Source organism: Nothoprocta perdicaria, unplaced genomic scaffold, assembly GCF_003342845.1.
Source record: "Nothoprocta perdicaria isolate Ctin4 unplaced genomic scaffold, notPer1 scaffold_439, whole genome shotgun sequence".
NCBI classification, from domain to species: Eukaryota; Metazoa; Chordata; class Aves; order Tinamiformes; family Tinamidae; genus Nothoprocta; species Nothoprocta perdicaria.
In genome coordinates, this window is record NW_020455687.1 from 35,894 (window position 1) to 63,702 (window position 27,809).

General features: G+C 54.2%; 1 protein-coding gene across 1 annotated transcript in view; it reads right to left on the bottom strand.

The window, feature by feature from the left end:
* Positions 1–27,809, bottom strand: part of DTNB (dystrobrevin beta) — a 127,503-nt gene that overhangs the window by 17,727 nt on the left and 81,967 nt on the right. Inside the window, exons 15-18 of the mRNA XM_026046342.1 lie at positions 27,553–27,638; positions 26,784–26,897; positions 24,889–24,985; positions 20,796–20,816 (exon numbers count right to left, since the gene is read on the bottom strand). Coding sequence (XP_025902127.1) covers positions 20,796–20,816; positions 24,889–24,985; positions 26,784–26,897; positions 27,553–27,638 — 318 coding nt within the window. The remainder of the gene's footprint in view (positions 1–20,795; positions 20,817–24,888; positions 24,986–26,783; positions 26,898–27,552; positions 27,639–27,809) is intronic.

The following is a 27,809-nucleotide window of genomic DNA, read 5'->3' on the forward strand; positions in this document are numbered from 1 at the left end:
CGGGCAGGGCCCCGTGCGGCCGCGCACAACGTGCCACCCCCTGCCCTGGCCGCCATGCAGGCTCCCCCTGCCCCCCCGGCCCTTCCCGCACACCGGAGCGTCCCGAGGGATCCCAGGGCCCTTGGGGACCCTGTGGTGTCCCCTGCAGCCCCCTGCCCAGCCCTGCCCCCCAACACGAGCAGGGCTCCCCACAGCCCCCTGACCCCCAACACGAGCAGGGCTCCCCACAGCCCCCTGCCCAGCCCTGACCCCCAACACGAGCAGGGCTCCCCACAGCCCCCTGACCCCCAACACGAGCAGGGCTCCCCGCAGCCCCCTGCCCTGACCCCCAACACGAGCAGGGCTCCCTGCAGACCCTGACCCCCAACACGAGCAGGGCTCCCCGCAGACCCCAGCCCTGACCCCCAACACGAGCAGGGCTCCCCGCAGCCCCCCTGCCGCCCCGCGCAGCAGCAGCCCTGGGGACAGGACAGTCCCTGTGGGGCAGCTCTGGGGGCTTTGGGGGGCTTTGGGGTCCAAGGCATCACTGCACAGCGCGTCGCCGAGCTCGGCCCCTGCCCAGAGCGTTGCCCCTGCCGTGCCCAAAGGGGACACGTAGATGAGAATGGGAAGTGTCCCAAGGTGACCCAAATCCACAAGCATTAGAAAGAAAACAAGGGCAAGGACCCCAGGCTTTCCAAGGGGAAGGGCCTGGGAAAAGGACCCCAAGCTTGGAAGAGCCATCTGCCCTAGTGGGATCAGGAGCGTGGACATGGAGCGAGTCCTTCACCAYGTTGGTCCAACCTGGACATCTACTGAGTCCTTCACAACACTGGTGCAACCTGCACACAGAGTGAGTCCAGCACACGTCGGCCCAACCGGGACATGGAGTGAGTCCTTCACAGCGTTGGCCTAACCTGGACATGGAGCAGGTTCTTCACAATGCTGGCCTAGCCTAGACACGGAGCGAGTCCTTCACGACATTGGCTCAACCTGGACATGGAGCGAGTCCTTCATAGTGCTGGCCTAACCTGGACATGGAGCGAGTCCTCCACAAGGCCAGCCCAGCCTGGACCTGGAGCGGGTCCTACGCGATGCCATCTGCAATCCCATCTCTTGTGGAGCCCTGGCTGCATGCAGGCACCTTGAGGAACACGCCACCTCCTTCCAAGCTCCCCTCATGATGTGGTCACCCATGGGAGGGTGCCCATGCTCCAACACACGGGTAGGAAGGGTGCAGGCAGGAGACAACGCCAAGGACTGCAACCACCACCATTGTCACACCATGTCTCAACACAGAACTCGTCTCCTTGTCATTTCATCTGCTAAGACCAGCTTGTTCCTCCCTCCACGTGAACGATCCTGCTCTGCGTGCAGCCTAAGGGAAGAGCTGGGTTTGCTATTTCCCGGGCACGGTGCAGCAGCTATTCTGACGGAAGCCAGCTAGATACCTGCACGAATGAAGAGCATACGGAGCGAGCACCAGCACTAACGGCTCTCTGATCAGATCCAGCTCCTAAAGCCACGTATTGATCCCTCTTCAGGAGGCTATCAAGCTAGAAAGAGGGTATATAAACTAGTTTGCACATGAACCTGGAAGCAGGCGAGGACCTGCGCCTCTGCAAGGGAGCTGGACACAGACCACAGTCGTGTCTACCTATGTGATGGACACCAACAAGCGAGCAGCAGCCTGGGGGTCTCGGCGAGCGGCGTCCCCTTTTCACGGAGCACCAAGACGTTTCTGACGCTTGCAGCATTCGGTGGCCCCTTAGACAAAACGATACCCACGAAGAAGCACAAAGCTGAACACTGCACAACGTGCAAAGAGCACTGAGTGATGGGACAGGCATTGCCAAGGACACGACCAGGAGAAGGGAGCTGCACGAGTGAGAAACCGCGGAGACAGACTGTCCATTTTTGACCAAGAGGCGGGCATGCGGGAGCCAGGAGACGGAGCCACGAGGCGACGCTGAGCCGAGGGAGAGCGATCGAGGAAGTGCCCGAGGCAGGACGCACCAACAGAGCCGGGACACACCTGCTCCTCGGATCTGCTCTGCGCAACGCGAGCCAGGACGGGCCGGCCAGCAAGGGCAAGAGCTGCAACCGGTGATTAGCTCCCTCGGGAGAAGGGAGCGGGTCCTGCTGCGCGGGGCCGCGCGGCATTCCTYGCGGATTCGGCTGCCTTCCCGTCCTAATGAGGCGCACGGAAAGAGCTGCGCTCTGGTGAAACTTCCTGAGGGCATCGAGGGGAGGATGAATCGTTAATGGGGAGGAAGATCACAACACGAGACACRCGGAGCTGCACGAGCTTGGAGAGCAGAACGACGGGAACGGCATGAAATGCAGTGGTGCAAAACAGAAGCTTCTAAACTAATAGGCAAGCATTTTTAATGGATCARAGTCAACAGGAGAAGACCCGGGCAAACGACCTGATCCCAGGGTAGGTGCTTGTTTCTGGGACGGTGCAGCCCCAGSACACACATCCAAGGGGTTGCCATTAGTATTTTCTTATCCCCAGCCTACAAATGTGGACGGGACGCTCTGCACGACACCACTCTGCTTCCCATCCGCGCCACGGCAACTTTTAACCAGGAGTAAAAACATCATTGCTGCGTAAGAACAACTACATCGTAAAACATCAAGAGAGATATATATATAAAAGTGCCTTGTGTAAAGGAAAAAAAATGTGTGTGGGTGGTAGCACATCTTCCTAAATGCTCTTGCTTTAGCTGTATTGCTARCTCAAAACTCCGGTATCGTGAATGCATCAGCTAGCTAAGACACAGGCAACGAGTGTCCACAGCATCGCTCGTAATATCACAATAAATATGGCACTAAATATCACAGCAARCTATGAGTAGCGTGGGCTCTCCTTTGAGCACTTCCTTGCGAAGCACAGGAGAGACGTTGCCTGGTGGGAGCGGGTTTAAATTTGAGCCGGGTCTGCAGGAGCTCCTTCAGGAACGCTGCTAACATCCACCAAGCCTAGAAATCACCGCTTGTCTTCTACAAAGGGCACCGCGTCCAGCGCAGAGGAACTACTTTGGACTTGGCCGAGGTGAACACGGATGAGATCATGGATGGTGTGGAAACGGGGGCTTGTGCTGGGAGCGGATTTTTATGCCTTGACTGCAGTACTGCATTACAATGCCGCGTTTCACCCTGCTCTCTGAAGACACTCGCTTCCAAGGGCAACATGCTGCATGACTCGAACTTGAGAGTCCCTCAAGAGCTGCCTGAAGATTTTTTTGGCTTAGAGATACCTCTTCTTAATAAATCCTAAAGAAACGGGGAATTCCGCATGTTAATATTTCCCCCAGACAATATTAGCAACGAAAAGCACAACTCCACGAGGTGGCCRAACACTAAAACCAGGCAAAACAGCGGAAAAGCTGATGATGGATTACAGSGCCAAAACCAAAGGAATCTGCCTGGTGATAACTCCGAGGACCTTGCAGTGGGCTGCTGTGGTACGGAGAAGTGGAGGTGATAAGAAAATAGGGCGGCAATGGGCATGGTGCTGGAGTATGTGAGCGAGATACTGCTGGAGACTACGTGGGGCAATGGMGATGGGGAAGGAGAAGGCACTCCAGGAACCACCCCCCGCTAAAAACCCACAGAAACACAGGGAATATTTAAAGACAGGGGGACGTGACTGACGGTGGCAGGCTCGGGGACCGCTCTCCTTGCTCAGCTTACCCAGGAGAACTGCGGCTGAAGTGGGGAGGCRGCTCTGGAGAGCATCCCGCTGCCCACGCAGCTGGGGCAGGTTGTGCAGGACCCTGTGCAGACGCTCCCCAAAGGCTCAAAACGCGCACACTGATGGGATGGGGATGCTGGATACCAGGGATGTCCAACCGGGCAAAGGAACGTAAATACGAACCAGTTGGAAGCGGAGGCCTGAGCCGCACAAGCGCAACTGAGACAAGGCATTTTGCAGCGGCGTGGGGATGACGACGTGCACTGGGATAACTGGGAGGACTGGCAACACAGGCGAACGGATTCCCTGCTTCATCAGCTTTTCACACGCAGAGCCACTTCTGGCTAAGCAGATTAGCACAAAATGGCTATTTTTGGTTTCAATATGGGGCAACTCAGTGAATTGCAATGAYAGAGTCCTATGATATAGAGTCCTATGATATAGAGTCCTATGACACAGAGTCCTATGATATGGAGGAAGTCAGACCACCTCATCTAGCGGCCTTCAGACTTCAGGAGCGGTCAATGGAAGCTGGTTTCCATGGTGGACATCCAGGCCAAATCTTGGGCCCAACCAGACCCAGGCCATCTTGGGCCAGACCATCTTGGTTGGGCCAGACCATCTGGGTTGGGCCAGACCATCCTGGGCCAAAGAGTGGAATGGAGATAAGGGAGACTAAAAGTCTCCAAGCCAAAATGACAAGGAAGCCAAGGAACAAGTGCATGGACGCTTCCCTTAAGAACATTATTTGGACAGGACAGCCGGAGGGCTAAAGGTATTTTGGATGGCAACGTGAGGGCACCACCAAGCTCTGCAAGACCTGCCTCGTCCCCAAGGGTTTGGCCCCATGTGCTCACGGTGACTCCTYCGGGGCCATCTGCAGCTGGTTCCTCAGCGTGGCGAGCGCAGGCTTGGAGATGCCTTGGATCTAACCCATGGGTCAGCTCCGATGCTGTCCATACCGCGTGTCACATMTTGTCCTGTGGGGAACCGGCTCAACCATCAAAGCGCGGATTAAACACGCGAACAGAAGGAGCGCCGTGCAACTGGCATGTGCAGCTTAATTATAACGCCTTCAAACATCCGAGGAGCTTTGTGATGCAAATTGAAATGTCTTCRGAGCGTTAAGGCATTCACTGAGAAGCGACTGGCCCAGCTTGGGGGGCTTTTGAAACCAAAAACGTTTTCTAGAGCCAGACAACACAAACTTGGAGGAATGTGTAAATAACAGTTGTAAGGGACCGGGAATCTTCCCAAGGACTCCAAACACTTCACTCATTTAAAGAAGTCTGCTTTGAGGAGAAAGATATCTCCTTTATGGAAAAAGAAAATACATGACAAAAAAATGCATTAACAGACTGCTGTTGTTTCAAAAGAGAAAACCGTGTCCTGCAGCACCATGTAACTGCTGAAAAATCAGATTTCTCCAAGTTTGGTCTGTTATTCAATAAGGTTTGGAGAGAGGCAGCCAGAAACACAACTCTCAAGTCAAAATCTTCTTTGAGATCYAGCACCTAAACTCGCCTCATGGTTTGGATCACCTGTGTGTCCAGCTCGACAGGAGCGTGAGCTGCTCTCCATCTCCCAGCACGTGCTGGGGGGCAGCAGCAAATGCGGCCAGCGGGGCGACAGGAAGGCTCCTCGCAGGCTTCCAGAGCCTCCTGCTCCAGCTGGAGCGCTCGGAGCCCCACGCTGGCCTGGAGGCTTCCAAGGGTCCCTCCCGGCATCCGCGTCCTCCGGGCTGGATGCAGGACACACTGCATGAATCACCCCGTGCAAATCCCCAGGGCTCCATCCGCGAGCGAGGAAGGACCGTGAGCAATCCGCAACAGGCACCTCCTGGTGCCACGAGGATTACSCAAGTGCTGCAAGTCATGGAGCGCAACCTCTCGTAACGGGACCCCGYGGTGGAACCACGGAAAGGGGAAGAACGTTACCACGTAAAGGAGAACATCATCAATTCCGCTTCCAAATTGAGCCCTGGAGCTTCCACTGCTGCGTGCAAACAAGAACGAACTAAAGGTGTGCGCCAGTGCCAGGAGGARCCCCACGGGCCGTGCTGGTGGAAACTGTTGGTAATTGGAGCTGAGCGCTCGCTTTGCCGAGACGTTCCGGCGAGGAGGCTGCTGCTGCTGCTCCAGCCTCTGCACGAGCAGAAGGCGCTGGGTGCATCCGCGAGGTCACCCATCCCGTGTGCAGATCGGTGCCTGCCGTGTTGGGGAGGACGTGCGCAAGCAGCGGGGCGCGCGGGGCTGCTCCGGACCGCGGGAGGTGTGGCGGGAGGCTCGCGCGCGCTGCGAGGAACGGCAGGCCAATGAAGACAGAACATGGGCCAGGACAGCGAACTCGGGAAAATATTTAAATTCCTCGTGGCTTCCATCACTTCCTGGAAYGTTTCCCCCCGTCTTCGGCAGCCCTCGAGGACACGGGGGACGGCGCTCGGGAAGCTCGGGGGCAGTCCCCGCCAACACAGGTGCTGCTGGAGCGGCCGGGAACGTGCCGGAAYGACGCGGTACCCACGAGAGCCACGGGCACCCATCTGCACGTCGAGGGCGCTGACGCAGCGCGAGGCTTTCCGGGAGCTGAGTTGAGGTTACGATGGCTGCTGCTGCTCCGAGCGCGGGGACGTGAAGCTCTCTTTGGCAGCCGGTCCCGGGCAGTCTGCGTCCAGCCCTCCAGCTAAGCTGCACGGGAAGCTCGCTGCCATCCAACCCCTGCATGCTTGTGGAGCAGCCGGCGCTTCCATGAGAGAGCCAGAGCCCTCGGCGATCCGTGGGCAGCCAGAGCCTTTGGCTGCCCAGGGAGGCTGGGGAGTCTCCTGCTCTGGAGGTCTCCAAAAYCCGCCTGGATGCCGCCCTGTGCCCCGTGCTCYGGGTGTCCCTGCWGGAGCAGGAAGGGTGGACTAGATGATCTCCAGAGGCCCCTTCCAACSTTGAATATTCTGTGATTCCGTGATCCCAAGGGCTCCACACAATGTTCTGCCTTTCTCTCCACTCTTCCTTTGCGAACTTTTATGGCCCTGCCTGCAAATCAAGGAGAGCGATGGACACTACTCATCCACGGGCCATGAGAGATGGACACTACCCATCCATGGGCTCCACTCTGGTGAGCGCTGGGGCAGGCAGGGCTTTGGTGGAGCCTCGCTGGGCTCGGGGAGGCCATTTCCTGAGGCCACAAGGCCCCACGTGTCCTCCAGAGAGCTGCTGAGCCTACCTCAGCCYGACTTGCTCTTGGTAGGATTAGGTAGGGAGTCAGGAAAAGCAGCTTCCCGGGCGAAACGCGGCCGTGGGGAACGGCCCCTGCGCTCTCCTGGCACCATCGCTGTTAGAAGCGTGGAGGTTCCCAAGCTCCACGGCCTCTGCTGCTCCCGGTCTCTAGGCTTKGCCTGAAGGCACATGCTGATCTTCCTGGGCATCTCCTCATCCTCAGCCTCTCCCGGTGCAAAGGCCTAAATCCTTAGCAAGTCCCACTCTCCGTCCCATTTTCCTTCTCGAAAACCAACACGGGCTGCAAAACCCTATTCCTCCCTTTCAGCAAACCGRATTAGCTACGCACGTGGATGCTCTTATCCCACAGGAACATGCTGAAGACCAACCTGCAGTTCCCCGAGATCCGATCGGGAAACGGGCCACACCRAGACCAAACGATGAGCGCAATAAAGAAAAGAAGAGTCCTAGAAATTGTCGGAGCTCCTTGYTCTGCAATTGCACAGACTTTCAGCCCCCGGGAGCACGCCCAGCTGCCACGGTTGGGGTCTCCACAGACTCTCCAAACCCGCTTTGAAGGTGCATGAAAGGGACCGTGCAGCACCCTGCCAAGGAGGGACCTCCCACGAGCCAAGTGTTAAATGCACGAGCACGAGGAACCCTCTCCGGACACGATCTCTCCTGGAAAACATTCCTGCCGCCAACGGAGCGTCTTGGAGAAAACCGGTGCTCCACGTTCCAGCCCCCAGATCCTCCCTCCCTTTTCCTGGCACGCAGGAGCGGCTCCGGAGAGGAAAACTCGCTTTCACGCTGCTCTCTAATTTCCCCTTTACTGCAAAGTTAAAACAAAAGTCTATAAATAGCGCCGAGGCGCGCGTCCCGCAGCACCGCTCGCCAGCACGGCGGCACGAGGCGAGAGCGAAGCGGAGACGGCGGCAGCGCCGACGGAGATCCACTGCGAGGAAAATGCACCCTGGCCTGCTGAGAGAGCCGCCCAAYAAATGCATTCCGGGCCATAATGCAGAAATAGTGCAGAAATGCATGCTTCACATTTAGGGCAGCAAACCTGAAAGTCAACACATTTAACCTCGATTAAAAAAAAGAGATATATATATATACAGTGTGTCTATATATATGCATACACTGTTTGATTTCTGCATTTCTGCATCTCTGTATATGTATATATATATATTTCGTTTGATTTTTGTATCTCTGAAAACCCGAAAATGGAAAATACTCATTAGACTGAAAAAACAATGTATTTGATGAGAACAAAACAATAAAATGAGACACAGAGTGTAATGAAAGCATACCTCACTGTTAATGTAATATGCAATATGTAACGCCATAYGTAAGCTTAATTCATAACGTAATGCACATTTTGGTGGAAACAGATCAATACAGAATTTTAAAATCCACCTCAAGAAGAGTGTGATTAGAAAAAAAGTACTTTTTTAGGGCCTGAGAAAAAACTGCTGCAGTCTGATGAAATGTGTAAATATATATATATATATATAAATGCACATTTTGGTGGAAACAGATCAATACAGAATTTTAAAATCCACCTCAAGAAGAGTGTGATTAGAAAAAAAGTACTTTTTTAGGGCCTGAGAAAAAACTGCTGCAGTCTGATGAAATGTGTAAATATATATATATATATATATACATTTATGGCAAGGGGACAAGTGGAGCGTTAGGGTACCCTTGGCCAGCCATTCCCTTCCTTTCCGAGTCCCCGTTTCGTAGGTGCTCACAGGTCCTACCCGCCGCTTCCTTAGCAACTCGCAGGGCTTTGCTGAAGCTTCCTCCCCATCCAGTTCCCAAGGATTTGTCATCCTTTCCAAACCGCCTTTGCTCCCCAGAGAAGGAAACGAACCCAAGGTGCGGGCAGATGAGTCCGGGGCGGCTGTGAGCATGGATGAGCAGCCCAACGCAGCTGAGTAACGGAGCACTTTGGGTGCATCCCATCCATGTGTGCATGAGTGGAGACCCCAGTGAGCGTGGTTGTCCCGAGATGCCACCGCTGCGCTACTCCCTAGTGTCCCCATCCGCTGTGGGCCTGGAAAACGGCTCATGGAGAGCATGGGAATGACGCTGACCGCAGCAGCCGCTGGTCCAGCAGGATCAGCTCCCATTTCTTGAGCGTGTGTCGGTGTCAATCCTGCTGCACCAGGCTTAAGCCTTTAGGAAAGGGTGCAAGATTTAGCGGGTCTGCGGGAAACCCGAGCAAGCAGAGATCCCTCCAGACGGGCAGGAGAAGCACCAGCTGCAGTAAGAGTCGGAGAGCGGAGCGCCGCGGGCCCCAGCGCTGCATGGGCCGCCACGGGCACCTCCTGCTCAGCAGAAGGCAGCGGGCGCCCCGCGGTGCTCCGTGCCCGACATCTGCCGCAGGGATGGCCCCTTTGATCTGCGGCTCGCCCGCTAATGAAGAACACGCGGCGCCGGCGCGGCCGCACGGCGCGAGCCGCTCTGCTGCCACGCTCTTGCACGAGCTGCAAATAGCCTCAAAGACGAGGAGAAATAAGCTGAAAGCCCCGGTCCCGTCCCTGTGGGATCCAGGGATGAGGAAGAGCCTGAATATCTCCCTTCCTCCCATTGCAGATTGCGTTTTGCAAGCTGCCCGGATGGGCGTTTGGCTGCCCGTGCACTGCAGSCATGTCCATGAAGGACCATGAGGTCAAATTGTTGGTTGCTCCATCAAGGTGCTGTGCATCTGGTAGGAAATTTGTTCCTGACAGAGACCAGGTAAGTCCCCAGGGATTTCGTCCCCTGTGATGACAATGTGATGGTTTGTATTTTCCAGGAGAGTAAGAGTAGGGCATCCTCTGGTGGCTTCACGTCGGAGTTGGAGGATGAGAAGAAAAGCAAGCAGTGCCAACAGGAACCGGAGAGAAAACACGCTTCCGTTGCATCTTCTTGCATCAGGCACGGAAGGAAAATAACATGGAATGCCATCACTGGCTTCCATCTGCAGTGAACAGCACACACTGTTCGGTAAGAGCATCATGGAAGCAGCAGCATTTCAGGCAAGGTCATGAGAGTGCAGCAGGGCACAAAAGGGATAGAGGCAACTACGGCAATAGCTCCTGCCCCTCGTGTCTGCTGCCACCGGCAGAGCAGAGCAGCCGCTTCACTTTCCTGCTCCCTCATTCCCAGGGGGCTCCAAACGGCAGCTCCGCATCCACATCCATGCAGTCACCCAGCGACTGCAGCATGGGTGGCTTGAAGGTCGCGTGGCGCAGCAGGGTGGCTCAGCGGGGCAGGCTCGCCGGCAGCCTGCCCAACTCCCCCTTGGCTGGCAACCAGCACAACAGCAAACTTCTTAAGAGCTTGCGCTGACAAGGACCAGGCTGCTCTCAAAAACCCCAACTTGTCACAAGTTCTTCCAGGAGCTGACAGCCGCATGCAGCTCTTGGGGGGTAAAGCAGTAACAGCTGGGAGGGACAGGCCAGGCAGTCAAGTCACGGGTGTCAGCTGCACCACAGGCAGCTCCGTCTCCAGGTGAGGAGGAACTTCTTCACTGTGAGGTGCTCGAGCCCTGGACAGGCTGCCCCGGGAGGCTGTGGAGTCTCCTTCTCTGGAGGTCTCCAAAACCCGCCTGGATGCCGCCCTGTGCCACGTGCTCTGGGTGTCCCTGCTTGGGCAGGAAGGTTGGACTAGATGATCTTTAGGGGTCCCTTCCAATCTTAAACATTTTGTGATTCTGTGAAGTCTGATCCTCCCACATCCCCGCGCGCCACGGTAACTGTTCACCACGTAACCGTTCTGTTGGGTTATCAAGCGCTTCAGCTCCCCTGGTAGGGCAGCTACGGTCAGAGCTCATGCCCGTTTCCTCTGTTGGTGGCCTCTGCTGAATGGAGGTATGAAGGTATCTCTTCATGTCAGACAACATACATCATTTGCTCTCATCCTTGATCGTRAAAGCAAGACTTTGGATCTGAAACCCACCTGAAGGGTCTTCCATCGGGCACGAGATTTGTGCAACATCTACGATGCCGTGCTCATTGACAGCAAAGCTAAGTCTTTGTCCAGCTTCAGATCGTCCTCCATATATTCATGCCTAGCGTGTGAGAGCAGAGAAAGATGGACATGTTAAATCCGCCTGGCAGAAGGAATTCTCCTTGCAGCAGCACCATGTGTTGCATCCGTCCTGCAGGACAACCAGCACAACCCAAACCAGAGGATTTGGAGATCACAGCTTTCCAGTCTTCTGTGTTGAGGGAAAGGAACGTATAAATGGACACCCAACCACACAGGCCTCACCGGGGTAAATGTAATTTTCAGCATCTGGAGTAGATGGGTCAAAGACAACTACTAAGATCACATCAACGGATGAAGAAGAGTGCAGAAATCTCCAAGAGAATTAAGTGGAGCTAAGAATCCACAATCCCTGGTCACCAGCATAGACACTAGGGACCACTAATGAYTGCCCTGATGACTAGGAAGACTAGACTGCCTTGACTAGGAAGACTAGACTAGAAAGACTAGACTGCATCATTCCCCAGCTCCCCTTGCTGAATTTATTTCACCAAAGAATTCTTGTCTGGATCAGAAAAATTCAGACAGAAAATCTATTTTTTCCATGTCAGTCCAGACTGCAGAAGCTACAATACTGAGATTTTCTCTTTCTGCACTGTTTTAATTCTAGGTGGATTTAAGTACAACATCTGCTTTAGACTCGCAAAACTGGAGAGATGTTTACGGTAGTCAGACTAAATGGCAGATAAAATACAAGCGTTCCTCTCTAAACCCAATTTGGAGTACATGATGATTTTAGTAGTCAGAACAACTCCCATTTCACTTTGACAAATAAAACCCTCAAGAGGTTTCAGTTTGAAGGCATCATGAAAGGCCGAATCTCCATCTGGAACAGATATTTCATACGATCAGACTCTTAGGTAAGGCTGTTTTGTCCTAGCATTAAGGACAGATTGGTTCCAGGTACGGTTTTTCATTTTTGAACATTTAAACCAATGCTTCACTAGGCAGAACTGCTGTTTTGGGGCGTTTTTCTGTTAGTTGTGTTGTAAATAGCTGTTGTCACAGCGCTGTAGCCATCGCGATAAAGGAGGAATGAGCGTAACTGTGCTTAGTGCCCAGTGCAGTGTCCGAATACGCCAACGGYGATCCTCATAGTTTCCAAATTCTTGAATTCATGTAAGTCTTCMATATCAAGCAGCATTGCAGCTCCATTTCCCAGATTTATGTTGCTTGTGACCCGTTCAGGAGCTGCCAGCACCACAACTGCTCCTGGTGGCATGGGCACTGGGCAGCAGGGTGGACATCGAGCTCCTGGTGGGCAGCAGGGTGGACATTGAGCTCCTGGTGGGCATCAGGGAGGACATTGAGCTCCTGGTGGGCAGTAGGGTGGACATTGAGCTCCTGGTGGGCATCAGGGAGGACATCGAGCTCCTGGTTGGCATCAGGGAGGACATCGAGCTCCTGGTGGGCATCAGGGAGGACATCGAGCTCCTGGTGGGCATCAGGGAGGACATCGAGCTCCTGGTTGGCATCAGGGAGGACATCGAGCTCCTGGTCGGCATCAGGGAGGACATCGAGACGGACTCCATGAAGACTTCTCAGCTCTTCGACCGAGGACACTTTTCAATCAAGGCCAACGTGAGAGCCACGAGGAAGCCCATGAAATGCAAGCCCTACCTAGATATCTCATGCTCTGCTGGCTGGCATGAGGCTCCTCGCCAAAGGAGGCCTCAGTGGCCCGGCCACCATGCCCTGTGTGGACAACTCCATGGTTGTGTTTCTCCTCTGCCCCTCGTCTGCTGCAAATCAGAGCGCAAGAGAGTATTTGTGGGCTGGGGGAAGAGCGAACAAATTGGAGAGAGGCCAACAACCCCCAACGACCAACTTCAAAAAGATAAAAGTTCACAGCACAGTTAGTAAAAAACGTGATTTATGCCCGGAGGGATTATTCTGTTGCATTGGGCCATGGCCAAAGTCCGGCGCTGCGTAGAACATGCTTTAACAAGATGTTCTGCGTCTGCCTTTGAAAAAGACAACCCTCATAAAGAAAGGAGGTGGGAAAAGGGGCAGCTCCCTGCAMAGGGAAGGGCCAAGACGGAGCACTGAAGTCTGCGCAGCAGATGAGGAACCAGCCCCCAAATTGCTGCCATCTGTTAGCAACCTTTGCCCAGCCAAAGGAATCGCATGTGAGGTCAAGAAATCCCAAACTGCTATTTCCTCATTACTATTAATAAAGGCCAGGTGCCATAAAAACCAAGGCTGGGCCCAGCTGTCCCGCATGTGGCTCTGCTTCCCCTTCCACGCTTGGATGCTGACAGAAAGGAAAGTATTATGCAGAAACGCATTTAATGTGGAATTCTTGGCAATTATTGGGCATTAGAGACTTTGTGCACCTTCCACTTTAATGAAAGACCACTATGCTAAGCTAAGCTAARCTCAAGAATGCTAAGCTAAGGCACTAATCCTGCTGCAAGGCGGGGAAGAGTCCTTGAGGATGGAGCTGTAGCCTCCGACAGGAGTTTCTCCCATATTTCTCCTCACTATTTATGGCCCCGATCATCTGCGTCGAGGTGATGATCCAGTGCTGCAGAACAGCCTGAGGAACTGCCAAATCTGGAGGACAAGCCTAATCTAGATCTTATCCTAGAGGGGAACTCGCATCATTTGCACTGCTCCTAGGCTTGCTTTGATACGAGATCAGGTCTTTGACTACAAAATAAAGCGAAACTCGGTTTAGAGAGTTTAGGCTATGCAACTTAAACTATTTCACAGGCCGGACTCTAYATGGAAAATCACTAAACAGTCGCAATTTATGCTCAAAGAAAAATCGTCAAATTAATTATTCCAGAGTCCTGTGTCGTAGCTTTCAGCTTAGCCAAAATCCTCCCTGGCATCACGTTTCTCGGGGACTAAACAAACCCCAGGTCGAATCGGACGGTGCCAAAGCAAGCGCGAGCCCKTCCAGCGCGTCGCTCCGGGCCCCTTGAAGGCATCTCCGCAACGGAGACACAAAATCCACCAGCTCACGACCCAAAAACGTGGCCACATTAGCAAAGGCTTTGGTGAAAACACGCCCATGGAATGAAGCATAACACTGGGAATGRTTCGCATGGAGGTGCCCCACGTCGTGGGAGAGCATCCTCCGCAAAGCAACCACCCCAACCTCATGGAGGGGATCCCCAAGAGCTGCCTGCAAAATATTCCCTTAGGACAAGCCCAGGAATGGAAGCCTGCAGTCTGCTGGACGCTCAGTTACTGGCTGGATGCTAAATTAATCGCAGGCTCTGCAGAGACACTGCTCAGCATTAGAGCACAGCGTAACCTTGCTGGTTATGCCTTCCCTTCCTTGCTGTCCCACCTGGGCGTGCAGCTTAGCAGGCTCTGCAGGTGCCACCTGCACACTTGCTGCCAGGTGGCCTAGACGCTCACCAGGAACGGCTCAAACCATGGGCCGAGCTTAACCTCTTTTAGCTCCAGTTCTGCACGCCTTGCAGATCCGTCGCGAGGCCACTGAAGGTGCAGTTATGAGGTCTGCTGGCGTCACCTTTTCCTCTAAGAAGGCTGTTTTTAATGAAAAAAATCAGCGCTCTGGTTTATAGCACGGCCCCTCAGGCAACTGCATCAACACGACGGCACGGGCAGGGAATTCTGGCACCAGGAAAGTGCGGAGCTGGCGTTGCCCTAAAGCTGGACCCTCACTCCAAGGTTTTCCTTTATCCAAGATATCCCAATAAAACGGTACGGCCTCTCCCCACAACAGCTGAGCGTTTGACAGAACACTAAGCTCAAAATTAAAATGAAAACGGTGGATTTATTGCAATACAGCCTATTAAAAGTATTATTAAAGTGCTAAGGAGAATTCCTCACGCACAAGACTTGGGGAATAAACTGGCAGTTGGACCTTGGACACTCGGTAAATACTGTTCTCACCATATAGCCTCTTATATAGCCTTATAGAGCCTCATATAGCAGCCGCGCTGCTGTCTGGAGGGCGGGRAAAACAGCGCGGCTGCAATCTTTGCTTAGGTATATGCTTAGTTTTAATACATGGTTCAAAGTTATGAATATCAAAATGCGACCCAGGGAGTAGGGAGAATGTAATTTCAATACGGCAAATATTCTTAGGACTCCTGGAATCCTCTGATTCCGTGAGCCAGRACAAGCCCTCGATGCCCCGGGTAAATCCCGGGAATCTGTTGCACCGCAGCGCACGCCGGTGTGTCCTGCTGCAAACGCCKGAGTGCTCCTGCCCTGCTGATCCCCGTCTCCCAGAGCGTGTGCGCCGCGGCAAACCCGCCCGCGAGCAGGCAGCAACCTCCAGCAGCTCAAAACCGAGAACTTCTCGTGCCGGGCAGCCTCTTGGCAGCGATCTGTTTAGAAAATAAAGCCAAGCCCTTGAGCGATTTCTGCACAATATTAGAATGAATAAGCATATTTTTCGGTGAGTCAAAAGCAATCGGAGCCACGACGTTTTTGCACGGAGCCCCGCTGAGAGCGGCAGCAGCGACGAGGACTTGGCACACGGGTGTTTCTCAGGGAAGGCAAGACTCGGGAAAGCGCAAAAAACGGACCAAACTCCTGCTCGTTTCGTAACCTGCAACCCAAAATGTGTTTGAGTAGAGGAATGCGATTCACGAGAGACATGAATGGAACGGACACTCTACATACACAAAGTATGGCCATTATAAGGACAACAGGAACCTATAAAGAAAACCCCACTTCTGCCTGGCAATTTTCTCCACTGCTATTTATGAAAACATCTCCAATTACCACAATTTCCCCTGAGTGCTCTCTGCTGGTTCATTTGCCCCGTGGAACCGGCAGCACCCGGCCACTCACCCACGCTGTGCTCACCAGGACGGCAGAGGAGGAGATCCCCGGGGACTCGATGCAGGAGACAACCAGGTGCCTGGTCACGAGAGGATCTTGTCCCTTGTCGTTGCTCCTCTCAAGCAGGGAACCGTCCTGAGCAGCCTAGATGAGCTACCAGAGGTGACCAGGAGCTCCACGGCAGCACTACGTTTATTTGGGAAGCCTTCTGCAGCGTTTGGCCTCGGTCAGGCATCCAYGAGACACAGAGCAGTGCAGAGCAGAGCTGCGAGCCACGTGCATCTGCTCCTGCTCAGCCTTGGCCAGGCCCTCACGCGTGATCCGGAGGGCAAAACGCAGCCGGGAGGGTCATGCCAACTGTTCACGCAACGCAGGGAGCGGAGCTTCATCTCCTTCCTCCTCAGAGYGAAACCAGGACCTGGGCTCCCCACCCAGGTCTACCCTTCAGGACACTCGTCCCGGTCAGCAGAGGAAGCAGCACTGCAGCATGCAGGGACTTGTCCCTCTCCTGAGGTCCAAGCGCCACAGCACAGTGTGATCCATCAGAAGGAGCGCAGTTCCAGGACAGCGATCCTCAGGCATGTCCATGGCTATTCCCTGCCAAGCCTTCCTACCGTGTCAGGCAAAGCCACCCACCAGGAACAGTGCTGCCAACTCAGGAGCAGGCTGGGATCATCTCCACTACTGATACTGATGTCAACAGGGACCAGCCTTCCCTTCTGAGGAGTCTCCTGAACATCCTCAGTTGGGTTCCCCACACAACCTTCAGTCTTTAACATCTAACTTGCTCTTCCAATGATCTCTAAAGGTCCCTTCCAACCTTAAGGATTCTATGATTCGAGCTTTGACATCCTCCAGGAGGCCCATGACAGAGTCCCTCATTGGGAGGCACCATTCCAAGGGTACTCCGTGGCTACGTCTGCCTGTGTGAGGGACCTGAACCATGCCCAGGAGCCTGTCTGCCTCTGGAACAAGATAATTCACACCACCAAGTTGTCAGGACACTCCTGGCATGATGTGAGCACTTCCCAGTCTACCCAAGCAATTCCCAGTCTACCCAACTGGTAGACTACCTCCAGGTTTGGGGACTAAGGAAATCTATGAGCACAGAAACAGGCATTTTCCTGCCAGTTGGCCCCTGTGTTGGAGAACCTCTCCACGTGTGTTTGCTAGCACGGACACAGCCCACACATCTCGGGAGCAGAGAAGCCGTTTCAAGCTGCTGCTGTGGTGGGAATCCAGATCGGGCCCTTCTCCTACATCTACCCTGAGCTTTGTCTCAGTCTACACGATGCTATGTTCACCTTCCTGTCTCCATTTATTCCAGGCAAAGGTTTCAGTGATGACTCTAAATCGTGCAATTTGGGGCACGATCCCTGAATCCCGAGAGTTTGCTGCCCTTCCGCAGAGGCCAAGGCGGGACCTGTGAATGGGGGAGGCCACGCAGGGCAGGACAGCACCGCTCTGCRGCGCTGAGGCGTGAGGAGCAAGTCCCGGCAGCTTGTTAACACCCCCSAGCCCGTGACGACGACGATGATGATGCCGGCCTCGTCTTCACTTGTGGCTTGGGATTGGTTCTGCTGTCGCAGTAGCTGAAGGTTCACCTCGGCGACGGCCCAACGAGGGGTGACCCAGCACTGCTTCTGATGCTGACTACCCCTCACTGGTGACTTGGCGTTGTTAGCTGTTTGCTGCGAGGGCAGGGAGCGGAGCGGGCCTCCTCACTCCCTCTCCCACGAGCTCCGCAGCAATCCCACCAGCACTTCCATGACTTCACGAGGATCACGAGCAGATAAWGCGCCCACGTGGCCGCGCTGCCAGCACGGCTCGTGAGCCTCCCTTGCTCCGTCACGCTTCCCACCACCTCCCAAAGGGGGAACCCCCCCCAATCCCAGCGTTTGAATATTCCCATGGGAGCCTGCCTGGCGCGGAGCCGTTCCCGGAGCGGCCCGGCACCAACGCAGCCCTGTGGCCTCGCGCTGCATTCGCTGCGCCGGGCGCCTGCAGCCTCCTCCGGAGCACTCGGCAGCGGAGCCGCGCGCGCGGCTCGTCTCACTGCGACACAAAGAGGTTTGAATAGTTAGCAGATTATTTAAGCCGCTCCCCAGCTGCGCTATAAAAATAGCGCTGTTGTAAACTAGGACCCGCCTTGGCAGGGATCTCTGGCAGCTCGAGCACAGTACTCCCGGCAGGAGCGGCGAAGGGCGCGAGGGCTACGAGTGCCCCGCGGCACCGCAGCGCGACGAGGAGCGGCCCGTCCCGCAAAGGGGATGACACCGTGGGAGCTTCTAGGGTCTTCATGGAAAATCCACTCCGAACATGGGAACACATGGGTTAATGGCCATGGCTGCGAACAGGGAGCGGGAAAATGGATGTCTCTTGATACAGCCACGATGTTCCGGCCAAAACATGGGAGCTTCTAGGTCTTCCAAGGCCATTTTTTGGCTGGAGTTGGGTCTCTCCGATGTCACTCTGCTCATCCGGTGCTTTGCTGGGGATGGAAGCTGGTCCCCATGACTCCTCTGCAGATGTCTGGTGGCACTGTCACCTCTAAACAGCTTCCTAGGCCAGCAGCGGAAGCTGGGAGCTCTTCCCCATGCCCACCCCTGCGAGCTCTCTTCTCCCTGCCACTCTATGAACAAACCGCCCCGCCAGGCTCACGTCTTGCAGCATCAGGAACCACAACTGCACAAGGGAAGCTGCTGCCCTCCTTGTCCACCTGCTGCCGGTCCCGAAGCAGGGGCTGTCTTGTTGACCTGCCCGGTATTGATATTTCCCTTAACCTGTTGGGTAACTTGGTGCTGCCACCGCACAACCAGCCCGCAGCGGCTGGGGTTGGGAGGATGGTGACTGCGCATCACGAAGGCACCTGGGTCTTCTCTTCCATGGGACCTAGACATTGTTCCCTTCATAGATGTTCCTGCTGCTCCTGGCCTGCATCAGCCTTGGAAGCACAAACCAGCAACAAGACCCGATGTGGTGACTATTTGAATAACCCTGTTAATATTCTCCTTCCACAGCAGGACTCGGCCAGTCTTTTCCAGGTCTTGTCCTGAGCAGCTCCTTCTTCTCCACCTTCTTTTTCCAGGTCTGGTGCTTGCAGGCAGGGGATGGAGCCCTCTGAGCACGCTGCAGGCCCCTTTCTACCTACTGCAGGGTTTTGTACACTGATGCAGAAAGAAGATCCCACTACCACCACCACAGCTGGCAGAGCTTCTAACAGACAGTGGGATGTTGGATATTATTTTTCAAGTCCTCAAGTTGCCCGTGTTTCTTTAACCTGAGCTCTCCCAGACGCTCAGCTTTTATCCAGTTATTTCTGCGCGTGCAATAAACGGCTGACGATGACCTCCCGAATGCATCACCAAGCCGGTGCGCGCCGCAGGGAGCTCTTCTGGAATTCGGACTGGAGATACGCCACTGCCTCCCTGCCAACAGAGCCCGGACACCAAGGCGCTGCACGGCACGTAGGGCTGTGAGCACCAGCGCGACGCCCACTCGGATGCCAGGCACCAGTGGGTTGGTGGCACGCGCCCAGACAAGGTGCCGAGCAGCTGGCCCTGCCTGGGACGCGATAATCTCGGCAATGCTGCTGGTCCCACGCGCTCCGGGACTGAGTTTGCCCAGCCAAGGGGGACCCCAGCGCTGGCACCGCTCCTCTCCCCAGGCTGCACCTCAGAGCAAAGCGATTCCAACCCAGCTCGGCCCCCACAAGGGAGAAAGGACGCAAGGCTTCAGCACCTACAGAGCAGCTGCGCGGCCATGAGTCGGTCGGAATTTGCTCTCCTGGGTTTCATATCCTTTTTGGCTCGTTTAGCATGGATTCCAGGAGAACGGAGCTCTGCAGGGACCGTATTTACTCTTTTTCTATGTCCATAATGCGGACGAGCATCACAGCACGGGGAAACCAAGCGAGCGCCCCACCGCATCCCCACGCGGATGCTTCTTCCCAGGCTGAAGTGGGAGGACGGGGACTGCGGGCTCTCGATTGCCTTCCCATCCCCAGGAAATTCCTCGCGGATCACTGCCGCTCGCTGCAACCTGCTCCTTCACGAAGCGAAGGATTCCCACCAGGTACCTGAGCAAGCCCGGGGCTCAGTGATCCCCGGCAGCAGCAGCCGGAGCGGAGCTGGATGCGGCACAAGATGCACCATCACCACGGCCTTCCCTTTAAATCRACGCCTGAATTTTAATGGCAGGCCTCCCCTGCGTCACCAACAGCCATTTCCAGCACACGCAGCACTGGGAAATGCTTTCAGCTGCAGAAGCTGCCCAGAAATACATATTTCTTTGCAAAAAATAATCACGAAAACTTTCAATTCGTGTAAGGTATCTGCTAAACACGTAAAACCCCGGCAGCATGAGGAAACAGGGGCCCAACCTCTGTTAACACTTGATGTGCAAAGGAAAACGTAGGCGCAAATGCGGCGCCGTGGCGCTGCCGGAGCAGAGGCGCCGGCACCGGCTCGGGAAGGGGAAGGGCTCCCTCTGGAGAGGACTCCAAACCTCGCAGCATTCCGGGCTGCGGCAGCGCGGGCAAGAGGTCGGCTCCTCTTGGCCCTCGCGCTCCGTTCCCAAGGAGCACGCCGGGACTGAGGCAAGGAATGTGCACCGTGCCGGAGCGACACGCACCCGTGCCGAGGGCGTGAAGCCATGAACCAGCTTTCGTGCGGGGACCTGCATGTGGCAGAGGCAGATTAGAGGTTACCTGAAGAGACGAGACGGCTCCGAGGAGCATGGAAAAGGCTGCCAAGAACCCCCAACAAAACACACRGTGAAGCAAGCTGAGAACTGGCGTTTTCCACCCTGGATGGCCATGCACAGATCGGAACGAGTGCTGAACGCAGCGTGGGGTCATGGCAGGGAACCGAGTTTGAACGGGAGAGGAAAGCAACACCAAGGGCAGGTACAAACACATGCGCTGCTGGGAGGGATGSAGCCCGGGTTCACCTGGACAGGCGAGGGGGCCCTGCACCCCGGCCCCGGTTCTGCTGCACCGTTGCTGTGCACAGCATCCAGTCCGCAGCAAATTGCAGATTCATGCAGAAAGCCAAAAAAAAAAAAAGAGTGAGGTCCCCTACAAAGTGAAGTCAACTTACTGCCTGCTTTTGCTCTTCTTCCTATAGATGTTGGCAAGAGAAGAAGGTGAAGAGAGAAAAAGGGGAGATTAATCACCGTCTTAAACGGGAACATTCACACACAAAATACACAACAGACCCCCGGCAACAGGGGAAACATCTGCAGTCACCAGAGGAACCTCGACGGCCAGACGCAGCCTCTGAAAGTAAAGGTGCAATCTGCCCCGTCGCCCCACAGCAGCTTCTTGCCTCAAATGAGCATCAGGTTGCTGAGGACTGAATGTGTGCCGCAGACTTCACAGCGATCCTTTCCCTTCTGCTCGTCCTCCTTCCTGCCTCCTCTTGCTAGAGAGGAGCTAAAAGGGAGGCTCTGGCTGTCTTCAGGGTGACGGGGCTCTCGGACACGAAATACCAGCTACCACCCTGTAGGTCTGCCGAAGCCACTGGTGCCATTGGTGCTCGCTGCACCCCACGGGCTCGTGCGTGGGCTCAGACCTGCCCTCCCTGCTGCCCGTGTGAGCAGGACGGACCCGAACCTGCCCCTCGCTTAATGCAGCTGCTCCGCACCAACCACGACGTTAAATACAGGAATCTGGAAAATGTGGAAAACACTGCAGAGCTTCACAGTCGCACAGACCCCGAGAGATCCTCTTTTTTGGTCTTTTTTCCCTCCCACCACTTGAGGTCCTTTCCTAAATATCTATTTAGGCTGCAGCAGATGTCGGATACGGTTCCGCTGCCCCGGGAATCGATATCAGCTGCGGGGGCCACTGCAGCCCTCCCCAAGCTCCTGCCTCTTTCCAGTTGTTCCCGCTCCCAGCCCTGGATGCACGAGCCCAGATGGGGAGCCGGGCCAGGGAACCATCACCAATGATCTCAACTGCGCAAAAAAAAAAGGGAAAAAACCTGTTGTTAGTGTGAAAAAGGAGGCTTCAGCATTAGCTGCAGATGTGAACAGGCTCTCGGGAGACCCGCAGCTCTGCTGCAGGAACGGGGCAGCGAGCACATAAATCAGCAGAGCGGCTCGTGAGGAAATGCTCATTGAGGAAATGGAAATCAAAGCGAAACGTGATATATTGGCTGGCCATCCTTGCAGCCTAAGGAAACCACCCCGTGAGAAGGCAGCAGTCACCCTCGGTGGCTGCACACACATTAGCAGGGCRCTTGCCAACGGCACTGAGTGGTGGCAGGAGACTGCAGAGCACCTTGAAGCAGGGCTGAAGAAAAGCAAAGGTGAAGCCAAGACCTGGATGAGCAAAAGGAGATGACAAATGCTCAAGAGGAGCCCCYGACGTCACAGCGGATGGATCATGGGTGGCCTTACCTGACTGAGAYATGGATATGGGTCCTGGCCCCTGTGCACGGCTGAACGAGCCTGGAGATGCCCTGGAGCAGGTGAGCAGGGCCCGTCGGGGACCAGGGGTGCCCAAGAGGGTTTCTGGCACTGAGGAGGTGACCAGGGCAGGGATCCACAGGTGCACTGAGCTGTGGCAGCACCCAGGACTCAGCTGGGTGCCCAAAACGTCTCCTTCAGGAGAAAGGAGTCCAACAAATCSCTGCAAGAACGCTAACAAGTTATGGCCCATTTAGGCAGAAGGAGATGGAGAGGATGTGGGGTGACACGGCAGGAATGAGCACCCTCAGCTGGAACTGCAACCTGCTCGATCAACAAAGATCCTGACRCGAATACATCTAATACGGTCAAGAAGAGCACAGTATCAGCTCTCCTAAATGCTTTATGCGCTAAAACGAGTAATTCTCCAGGAGTTAGGGAAGCTATAGGTAGGAAAACCCAGGGAATGAAACATGAACAAAGACGTGGAGGAAGTTCTCTAGAACTGTTAGCTGCACTGTCAAAAAACGTGAGTTTGGCAAAGATTGGGACGTGCTGTCGTGCACTGATCTTCAAAAAGGGAGGTAATCCAACCCAAATATATCTAAATATCTTGCTCTGTCACTAATTTATTCCAAGCAGCAGAAATACGGATGCAAGATGCAATTGCTAAGGAATATAAGTAGCACGATGGCTTCATGGAAAATAGGCCAAATAAATCTGATTTCGTTATTTTAATATATCACACGTTTGACTCTAAAGGAACTGCATAGATGTAAGGATTTTCCCACGACAAGGCTTATCCCGGCGTCCTCAGCAGACAGCTGGCCCTGCACTAAACCCATAAAGAGGAGGCTACGCAGAGCAAGAACCCGACGACTGACGACTTCCAAAAAGCTGTCCCGGGTGCAGAAATGCACAAAACCAGAACTGTGATGAAGAGTGACGGACCTGCTCCTGTAACTGGCTTAGGACCTTCTGCAGGAGGGGAAGCAATCTACCATCAAGATGACTGAGGTCCAATATGGTGAGGACCGCAGCAGGGCTCTGCCTGCTTCGCTGACTTCAAACAGGAGGCAGCAGTGATGAATAAGGATCTTCGCAGGGGAAAAAACAGGTCTGTTGGAGCACTCTTTGATTTAATAGAGGAGAAACCACATGCACCAAAACCAGGGCCGCAAGCTGAGTTTAAATACATTAAAATTGAAGAAGAGGCATAAATTTTGAACTGTGTAAGCAAATTTGGGCTGTGGATTTACCCTTTCTGACAGCTTCAAGGCAAGACCAGATGTCCCTCTAGAAGACATTTTAACTCAACAGAAGCTTCCAGGCTCTGTATATCTTTCCTATACATCAGTTTGATATATAATATATATATATATATTTAATTTTGTATTTCTGCTTTGGGTGTCCATCTCCAGAGATACTGCGCTTTGACTTGCAAGGTGTTAGTGTCTGCAGAACTCGGGCTGCATTTTTGACTCTCTTCAGCATTTCTACAGCACAGACACCAACAGGTAAGAAACGGTAGCGTGCAGAACCCTGACCAAAAAACTGCCCCAAAAGGTTAATTCCAAGGCTGTGCTCATCTGCACGTGGCCTCTGGTTAAAGAGCTGCCTTTGCATGGTACTCTAGCACAGCCTCATTCCACATTGCAAACCTAATTTGAAGAGTGACTGCACTTTAAATATACACCCTATGCGAATTCATTATCAGTTTCAAGTGCAGACAAGCTCTAAATTTGCCTGGAAATATCACTATGTACCGATAACTCACCTATAAAACCTTGTGGTGCTATCAGTGTAATTGCTGGAGTATCTCCCACTCCTGCTGCTGTGCATCCTTGCTGCCTCAGATGGGAAACCCCTCGAGTAAGGATGGCTTCCCATTCACTTTATAGAACAAGGCATATAGAATAATGGACCCTTATCTAACAAATCCACACAGTAACGTGTAATAAGATCAGAGTGAAATGATCTAAAAATCTAAATCTCTAAGGCAAAATGAGGAGAGTTGATGGGTGCTGCGGGACTAGTGAAGGTGACACACTGCCCTGCAAGGGGGGAATGGCTCTCCATGACGTGGGGCCTCCCAGGTGAGCCTGGGGACCAGGACGGTCACCCGGCAGAGCAGTGATCCGGGGAACACCCCGGTGACCACCAAATCCAACGCTCTCCCTCTAAAGCTTTCCAACGTCCTCAATAGGACCTCAATAATTTAACCAAAGCAGCAACTGAGCCTGAGGACCCACTAACCACTGGGATCAATATGCAGAGCCAGTGGAGAAACGATTAGGGGTGGACTTGCTCACCGTGAAGATCTTTTCCAACCATAATGAAGAGGGAATGGAGGGAGGAAGGTGCAAGCTCTGGTGGGTGGTGGCCAGGGGCAGGCCAAGGGGCAGTGGGTGCAGGTTGCAGCGCAGGCAGCTCCATGTGGCCGTGAGGAAGAACTTGTTTGGTGGGAGGGTGCCCGAGCCCTGGCCCAGGCTGCCCAGGGAGGCTGCGGAGGCTCCTGCTCTGCAGATCTGCCAGCGCGCCGGGATGCGCCCGGGTGCCCCGTGCTCTGGGTGTCCCTGCTGGAGCAGGGGCTGCGCTGGGGGAGCCCTGSGGGTCCCTTCCAGCCTCAGCCACCCTGGGATCCTGGGATAATGATTGTGTGACTATTCTGAGTGACTCTTGCAGGCTAGTTGCAGACTATTGACTAATCGTGTGACTATCGCAGGCTCTTCCCGCGGCTCGCGGACGGTGCCCCGGGCAGCGGAGCCACATCTCACTTACTTTGAGCAGCTTCATGAGCCCTTCGAGCTGCACCATCAGCTCCCTCCTGCTCTCCTGCAGCGCGGACATCCTCTGCTCCAGTTCATCCTTCCTCTGCCTGTTCAAGTGACACAAAATAAAGCGTCAGAAAACGAACACGGGCTGCTTCCACACGCCCTCAGGAACCTCGTGGGTACGACCACGGCTCCCATCACTTCCCTCCTGCTCTTAGAAATTAGAGCAAGSTACAGCAGAGTCCCCACGAGCCCCACATCTGACAGGCAGGCTTCTCATTTAAAAGCCAGAAACCTGAACCCGGAGCCTTTCATAGTAGGAAGCACTTATTTTTTTTTTTAAGTACCACATTTCAAGAAAAAAAGAAGAAAAAAAAACGAGCTTCTATTTAAGAACACCCTTAATAATGTGAGAGCCGGGCGTCCTGCAGAGCCGCCCCGCAAACAAGAACGGACGTGGGAGGAGGAAAAGGAAGGAAAAGAGAGGCCAGAGGCTGCAGCGTTTGGAMGGGAAGCGCCGGGCTCGCCGCGTGCCCCGCAGCCTCTGCAGAGCTGCCCGTGTCCGGCGAGGGGATGTGCGAGCTCCGAAACATCCCTGCAAACCTCCCCTGCGCCGGCTTCATTCCAACGCAGTTAGCAGCAGGAGGTAGCCAGGGCCTGCGCTTCCTGGGCGTAATTAAAAATATCCCTGCTGTCTGCAGCTGCCCAATGCAGGTCTATCCGGGAGAGACTTAAGAGCGTACAACTGACGGCTCTGTTTTATCAAAAATAATAAGGAAGGCCCTAATACGGGGGAAAAAATCTGTGCASTGCTTAAAGTTCAGGATCTTACAGCATTCAACAAATGCTGGACTCCAGAAATTACAGTCCTGTTGATGATAAGTAACAATCAAGACATAGAGAGCACTGTTTATTCCTTTACAGTTATTTCTGTGGCCATAATAATATTGTACYCCAAAGTTAAAGCATAATATATTAGAGCCTGCCCTTTTAAATTCCTTATTATACATCTCGGTATTACACACTCATAACAGTGAAATACTATGTAAGGATTTCACCCAATAACTGCATTTTAAAGAACGGGCTTGTTAAATGCCAAACGTATCACAAAACCCAAGGCAATTAAAGAGCTGATTACACACGGGGGATCACCTAGAGTACGTTAACAAACCCCACCGGGCTGAGCTTTTTATATTTATGTGGTCTGGTTTTGCTCTGCAGGTCAATTTAAAGTCTGTTGCTCTGTTTTTTTCCCCTACAATTATCATCCTTAATAATTAATTTTTTCCCCACATCAATAATTAATATAAGCAATATGCCTCATTTTATCTATATTATATCTATACTATAATTAGCAGCAATACAGCATTTTGGCAAGGATTAGACACCATGTAAAAGCAGCATATTGAAGCAGCGAAGCTCTGCCCATGCATTTGTTAACGAGGAATCAAGATCAGGGCGCACATCTGCTTTTACTGCTTAATCTGCACCACTCRGCTTTGCTTCCCAAGGCCTAGGAAGAGAGGGAGATGCCATTTGTGGGGGCCAAAAACGTGCCCAAGGCTGCGGAATCCATTGGGATGGGTCGGGACCGCAGAGGGGCAGCTCGAAGCAGCCCCTGCAGGCAGGAGAACCGGCGCCCGCCTGCACCACAGGGCAAGGGCAGCCTGGAAAACCAGGGCTTTCTCCGTGCCTTTGCCAGGGACCGGGCAGAGCCGACGTACCTTAGCGGGCTCAAGGCTTGCAGATCTGTAGGACAAATCCATCCCCCAGGAACTAACATTTCCACGCTTTCAAAGCCCCAATCCCAGCCCGCGASCGAGCCCAGCAGCGGGCCGGGTTTCCTGGCAGCCAAAGCAAGACGGGGGAGCGGAGGTGCCCGAGGCTGAGCGCTGCCCTTACCGCAGGAGCCGCAGCTCGGCCAGCAGCGTGGGGTTCTGCTGCGCCTTCTCCGGCGTGGGCTGCGACGCCTGCTCGTGYTCCAGGCGCAGCCGCTGGATCTCCTGCAGGATCTCCCTGCGCCGAGCCGGAGGCGGGAGGAAAAGGCAAAGGGCTTAGCAGACCGGTCCCRACCTTCCAGGATGCTTCCCAGCTGCTTCTGGCCTAAACACAGCTCAGTTGTCCACGTACAGCCGGCCCAGACGCAAACCCAAGCAAGGTAAGCTAGTGCACTCCCACACGTTCCCATTATACACACAGAAAATGCACTACCTAAGCAACGAGAACTAAGAAACCCTTCTGTGCCCTATGCTGGCAACGTCTCCTCAAAGCCTCTCCTGCCTTACAGGCGTGGAGACAGTTTCAAATGGGAGAAAAAAGCTATATTTGGAAGAAGAAGTTCTATTTTCAGCACTAATCTGCCCTTCTGCTTGCGCCTAGCACAGGGCAGGTCACTGCGCCTGGTGGTCTCTGCAGTAAGGGACAGGGACACAGAGGTGGGCACGGAGGTCCACGCTCAGGGCAGTTCCTAGGCTCGGCTTAAGCCGCTCCCAGGGGAAATATGGGCACGGCAGCTGCAGCAGCTGCAGGCAAGGCACTCAGGAACCCGATGCAAGAGCTGGGAAGAGCTGCTTACCATGATGCAAAAGGTTCCGAATAATCAGTATTACTACCAAAAGCTTTTCTCTCCTCAAACATCCACGAAGACCCCCGAGCAGAGCTCGCCCTTTACCTGTTCTTGTTCTCCAGCTCTGCTATCAGCTGCCTTTGCTGCTTGTTGGCGTCGAAGTTGAAGGCCAGGTCTGCAGGTGCGCGAGGCTGGTGGGAGAAGAGCRCAGAGGAATGAAGCACCGTCCGTCCCCTCTGACCTTGCACGGGTTCAGTCCCCTGCTCGCTAAACCCCATGAGAAACAACTCGGTGGTGTCAACAGTTACCATAACTGTGCCCAGAGGGACTTCTGAGGGACGTCTCCATGAGGGTCACAATAA